Source organism: Corvus brachyrhynchos, unplaced genomic scaffold (genome assembly GCF_000691975.1).
Source record: "Corvus brachyrhynchos isolate BGI_N302 unplaced genomic scaffold, ASM69197v1 scaffold527, whole genome shotgun sequence".
Taxonomy (NCBI): domain Eukaryota; kingdom Metazoa; phylum Chordata; class Aves; order Passeriformes; family Corvidae; genus Corvus; species Corvus brachyrhynchos.
In genome coordinates this window covers 21,938-27,904 of record NW_008239051.1, presented here as the reverse complement: position 1 = coordinate 27,904, position 5,967 = coordinate 21,938, and the positions used below count along the sequence as shown (strand labels likewise).

Below are 5,967 nucleotides of genomic sequence, written 5' to 3'. Positions count from 1 at the left end.
TCCCCAGCCTCAGATTATCCCAGATGATCCCAAATCCCCCCGAGTGTCCGGCTCTGCCTGCACAACATGGTGGGGACCCCCCAGGACCCCCCAGAGCCTCCCCTTGGGACCCCTCCCAGGTGTCCCATTCCCAATGTCCGGCCCATTCCCAATGTCCCCTTCCCGTGATTGGCCCATTCCCGCTGCCCATCCCATTCCTGTGTCCCATTCCCGATGTCCATCCTGTTCCCACTGTCCCATTCCCGATGTCCATCCCACTCCCGTGTCCCATTCCTGATGTCCCATTCCCAATGTCCCATTCCTGGTGTCCCATTCCCGATGCCCATCCCCTTCTCGTGTCCCGTTCCCAGTGTCCCATTCCCAATGTCCCATTCCTGGTGTCACATTCCCGATATCCATCCCCTTCCCGTGTCCCGTTCCCGGTGTCCCATTCCCGATGTCCATCCTGTTCCCCATGTCCCATTCCCGATGTCCATCCCATTCCTGTGTTCCATTCCCAATGTCCCATTCCTGGTGTCACATTCCCGATATCCATCCCCTTCCCGTGTCCCGTTCCCGGTGTCCCATTCCCGATGTCCATCCTGTTCCCGGGGTCCCATTCCCAGTGTCCATCCTCTTCCTGTGTCCCGTTCCCGGTGTCCCATTCCTGATGTCCATCCCCTTCCCATGTCTCATTCCCGGTGTCCCATTCCCGATGTCCCATCCCGTTCCCGTGTCCCATTCTTGATGCCCATTCCCAATGTCCATCCCCCTCCTGTGTCCCGTTCCCGGTGTCCCATTCCTGATGTCCATCCCCTTCCCATGTCTCATTCCCGGTGTCCCATTCCCGATGTCCCATCCCGTTCCCGTGTCCCATTCTCGATGCCCATTCCCAATGTCCATCCCCGTCCTGTGTCCCGTTCCTGGCGTCCCATTCCCGATGTCCCATTCCCAATGTCCATCCCCTTCCCATGTCCCGTTCCCGGTGTCCCATTCCCAATGTCCATCCCACTCCTGTGTCCCGTTCCTGGTGTCCCATTCCCGATGTCCCATTCCCAATGTCCATCCCCTTCCCATGTCCCGTTCCCGGTGTCCCATTCCCGATGTCCCATCCCGTTCCCGTGTCCCGTTCCCAGCCGCAGTCCCTGGCGCAGTTCGGACGCCCCAAGATCGATGGGGAGCTGAAGGTCTCCAGCACCGAGAGACGCTCCAAGGTGGACAGGTGGGCGAGGGACACCTGGGGACAACTTGGGGACACCTGAGGACACCACAGGAACACCTCAGGGACACCACAGAGATATGGGGACACCTTGGGGACATCCACAGGGACACTTCTGGGAACATGGGGGACATCAATGGGGACAACACAGGGACACCATGAGGATACCATGGGGACAACAGAGGGACACCTTGGGAACATGGGAAAACAGGGACACCCCCATGGGGACAACCTTGGGGACACCCTTGGGGACGCAAGAATGGGAACACAGGGACACTTGGGGACACCACTGTCATGGAGCCAGGGCCACTCCAGGACAGTGACGGGGACACCCCACAGCACGTGGTGGCCTTGGGGACACGGTGCCAACCCTGCCACTGTCCCCATGTATGGCTTCCTGCTGGACAAGGCCCTGATCATCTGCAAGCGCCGTGGGGACTCCTACGAGACCAAGGACGTGGTGGACCTGCAGAGCCACCAACTGCGGGACGGTGGCCTTGGGCCCCGCGACGGCAAGAAGGTACCGGGAACACCACAGAGACTTCAGGGCCTGGGGGACCCCAGTGTCCAGGTTCCTCTGGTCCCAGTGTCCTCTTCCCAAAGGACCCAGGTGGACGCAGGTGTCCACTCTGGTGGATCCCAAAATGCTGGTCACTGGTGGTCCCAAGTGTCCAGTTCCCAATGGTCCCAAGTGTCCAGGTCTGGTGGATCCCAGGATCCTGGTCACTGGTGGACACAGATGTCCAGTTCCCAGGGTCCCAGTGTTCTCTTTCCAAAGAACCCTCATGGTCCCACGTGTTCCGGTCCCTCTGATCCCGGTGTCCTCTTCCCAAAGGATCCAGGTGGACACAGGTTTCCCAAGATCCTGTTTCCTGGTGGACACTGATATCCAGATCTGGTGGATCCCCAGATCCTGGTCCCTGGCGGTCCCAAATGTCCACATCTGGTGGACCCCAACATTGTTTCCTGGTGGATCCCAGGATCCTCTTCCCTGGTGGATCCCAAAACCCCGTTCTTTGGTGGATCCCAGGATCCTCTTCCCTGGTGGACCCCAAAACCCCTTTCTTTGGTGGATCCTCTAGATCCTGGTCCCTGGTGAACCCCAAACCCCCTTTCTTTGGTGGATCCCAGGATCCTCTTCCCTGGTGGACCCCAAAACCCCTTTCTTTGGTGGATCCCCAGATCCTGGTCCCTGGTGGATCCCAAAACCCTTTTCTTTAGTGGATCCTCTAGATCCTGGTCCCTGGTGGATCCCAAAACCCCTTTCTTTGGTGGATGCCCAGATCCTGGTCCCTGGTGGACCCCAAAACCCCTTTCTTTGGTGGATCCTCTAGATCCTGGTCCCTGGTGAACCCCAAAACCCCTTTCTTTGGTGGATCCTCAGATCCTGGCCCTTGATGGACCCCAAAACCCTTTTCTTTGGTGGATCCCAGGATCCTGGTCCCTGGTGAACCCCAAAACCCCTTTCTTTGGTGGATGCCCAGATCCTGGTCCTTGGTGGACCCCAAAACCCCGTTCTTTGGTGGATCCTCCAGATCCTGGTCCCTGGTGAACCCCAAAACCCCTTTCTTTGGTGGATCCCAGGATCCTGGTCCCTGGTGGACTCCCAAATGTCCAGATCTGGTGGATCCCAACATTCTGTTCCCTGGTGAATCCCAGGATCCTGGTCCCTGGTGAACCCCAGTGGCCACATCCCCAGTGGACACTCCACCACTCAGTGACCCTGGGGATGGGGGGTGTGTGGCCACCCCCAGTGTCCTCAGTGCCACCAATGCAGGGGGCGTGGCTGACCCCTCCCCACCCCCACAGTGGTCCCACACCTTCATGCTGCTGGACACGGCCGGGCTGCAGGACTACGAGCTCTTCTTCAAGACGCGCGAGCTGAAGAAGAAGTGGCTGGAGCAGTTCGAGATGGCCCTGTAGGTGGCCATGTCCCCATGGAAGGGTCACACTTGCCCCACTGGATGGTCCCAGGGTGGCCCAGTTTGTCCCCACCAGACCCAGGTCCCCCTCCAACCCATGTCCGGCAGGTCCAACATCTTCCCCGAGCACGCCCTGGCTGACGGACACGAGTTCCAGATGTTCTCCTTCGAGGACACCACGTCCTGCAGGGCCTGCCAGATGTTGCTGTCAGGGGGGTTTGGAGGTGGGGTCAGGTCTGGGTGGGTCATGCCCTTGGGGGTGGTGAAGTCAAGGAGGATCAAGCCTGGGGTGGGTCAAGGTGGGATTGGTGATGGAGGGTGTGGGTGGGGTCAGGATGGGTCAAGCCTTGGGTGGGTTAAAGGCTGGGGGGGTCAAGGAGCTTCTTGGGGGTCAAGCCTTGAGTGGCTCCAAGGTGGGTCAAGGGTTGGTTGGAGGTCAAGGGGTCAAAGTGGGTGAAGGTGGAGTGGATGAAAACAAGATGGGTCAAGACCAGGTTGGGTCAAGGCTGGAGGTCAAGGTGGGTCAGGGATTGAGTGGAGGTCAAGGGGTCAAGGTGGGTTAAGTTTGGTTGGACACCAAGGGGGGTCAAGAGTTGGTTGGAGCTCAAGATGGATCAAGGGTTGGGGTGGACGCCAAGGTGGGTCAAGGGTTGAATGGAGGACAAGGTTGGTCAAGGTTGGGTGAAGGCCAAAGTGGGTCAAGAGTTGGTTGGAGGTCAAGGTTAGTCAAGGTTGGGTGGAGTTCAAGGGGTCAAGGTGGGTCAAGAGTTGGTTGGAGGTCTGGGTGGGTCAAGGGTTGGGTCAAGACCAAGGTGGGTCAAGGGTTGAATGGATGTCAATGAAGTGGGTCAAGATCAAAGTGATTCAGAGGTTGGTTGGAGCTCAAGATGGATCAAGGGTTGGGGTGGACGCCAAGGTGGGTCAAGGGTTGAATGGAGGACAAGGTTGGTCAAGGTTGGGTGAAGGCCAAAGTGGGTCAAGAGTTGGGTGGAGGTCAAGCTTGGGTGGAGTTCAAGGGGTAAAGGTGGGTCAAGGTTGGTTGGAGATCAGGGTGGGTCAAGGGTTGGGTCAAGACCAAGGTGGGTCAAGGGTTGCTTGGAGGTCAAAGCCAAGGTGGATCAAGGCCTGGGTGGGCCAAGGTCAAGGTTGGACCCTCCAGGTTGAATGATCCCAGTGGGACCAACCTGGCCCAAGATCCAAGTGGGTCATGGATTGGTCACTCCTGGGTGGGCTCAGGTGGGTGTGGGGCACGGCTGGTGGTGTCCCCTGTGGCCGTGACCCTGCGTCCCCCCCGTGTCCCCCCTGTGTCCCCAGGGGCACCCTCTACCAGGGCTCTCGCTGCAGCCGCTGCCGGGCCCCAGCCCACAAGGAGTGCCTGGGGCGGGTGGGGACCTGCGGGAAGGCCGGAACTGGTGAGGAGCATCATGGGATTGGGGAGGGGCATTGTGGGATTGGGGAGGGGGATCAGGGAATGGGGGAGGGGCATTTTGGGATTGGGGAGGGGCATTGTGGGATTGGGGAGGGGCATTTTGGGATTGGGGAGGGGACATGGAGAGGAAATGGGGTAGGGATGGGGGTAAGTAGGATGGGGAGAGTGGGGCATCATGGGATACAAGATGGCTGACACTGAGTATTATGGGATACAAGATGGCTGACACAGCACAGGGCATTGTGGGATACAAAGTGGCTGACCCTGAGTATTATTAGATACAAGATGGCTGACACAGAATAGGGCATTGTGGGATACATAATGGCTGACACTGAGTATTATCAGATACAACATGGCCGACACAGCGCAGGGCATTGTGGGATACAAGATGGCTGACACTGAGGATTATCAGATACAAGATGGCTGACACAGAATAGGGCATTGTGGGATACAAGATGGCTGCCATTGAGTATTATGAGATACAAGATGACCAGCAGAACACAGGGCATTGTGGGATACAAGATGGCTGCCATTGAGTATTATGAGATACAAGATGACCAGCAGAACACAGGGCATTGTGGGATACAAGATGGCTGCCATTGAATATTATGCGATACAGCATGGCCAACACAGCGCAGGGCATTGTGGGATACAAGATGGCTGCCATTGAGTATTATGAGATACAAAATGGCTGCCATTGAGTATTATGGGATACAAGATGGCTGACACAGCGCAGGGCATTGTGGGATACAAGATGGCTGACAGCGGTCACCCGTAGGCCGCTAATTACCGCAGCATTAATTAGAGGATGGGTTAATGAATGCCATCGTTAATTACAGCAGGCATTAATAAGCACCAGGATTAATTAAGGGAGGGGCCAACTAGCCCCATCATTAATTAGAGGCAGGTTTAATTACCTCCGTCATTAATTAGGGGAGGGGCTAATTACTCCATAATTAATTAGAGCAGGGGCTAATTACCCCAGCTCTGATTGGCTCCAGCATTAAATAGGAAAGGGACTAATTACCCCATTCTTAATCAGGAGAGGACTTAATTACCCCATAGTTAATTAAGAGAAGCTGTAATTACCCCATTACTAATTAAGGCACGGACTAATCACCATATCATTAATAAGAACACGAATTATTTACCCCATCATTAATTAAGGAGTGGGCTAATTATCCATTAATAATTAGGGGACGGGCTAATTACCCCATCATTAGTTAAGAGGTGGGCTAATTATCCATTAATAATTAGGGGATGGGCTAACTACCCCATCATTAATTAAGGAGTGGGCTAATTATCCATTAATAATTAGTGATGGGCTAATTACGCCACCATTAATTAATTAATTAATTAAAGCGCTAATTACCCCCATTAACAAGTCCTTCCCCCCCCCAGATCCCGCCTCCGGCCCC

General features: G+C 55.9%; 1 protein-coding gene across 1 annotated transcript in view; it reads left to right on the top strand.

Annotated features, from left to right (window-relative positions):
• Positions 1-5,967, top strand: part of LOC103619026 (proto-oncogene vav) — a gene marked incomplete at both ends in the record, with an annotated part of 32,060 nt that overhangs the window by 13,481 nt on the left and 12,612 nt on the right. The window contains 6 exons of the mRNA XM_017739064.1: positions 933-1,201; positions 1,586-1,718; positions 3,008-3,117; positions 3,229-3,328; positions 4,433-4,532; positions 5,951-5,962. Coding sequence (XP_017594553.1) covers positions 933-1,201; positions 1,586-1,718; positions 3,008-3,117; positions 3,229-3,328; positions 4,433-4,532; positions 5,951-5,962 — 724 coding nt within the window. The remainder of the gene's footprint in view (positions 1-932; positions 1,202-1,585; positions 1,719-3,007; positions 3,118-3,228; positions 3,329-4,432; positions 4,533-5,950; positions 5,963-5,967) is intronic.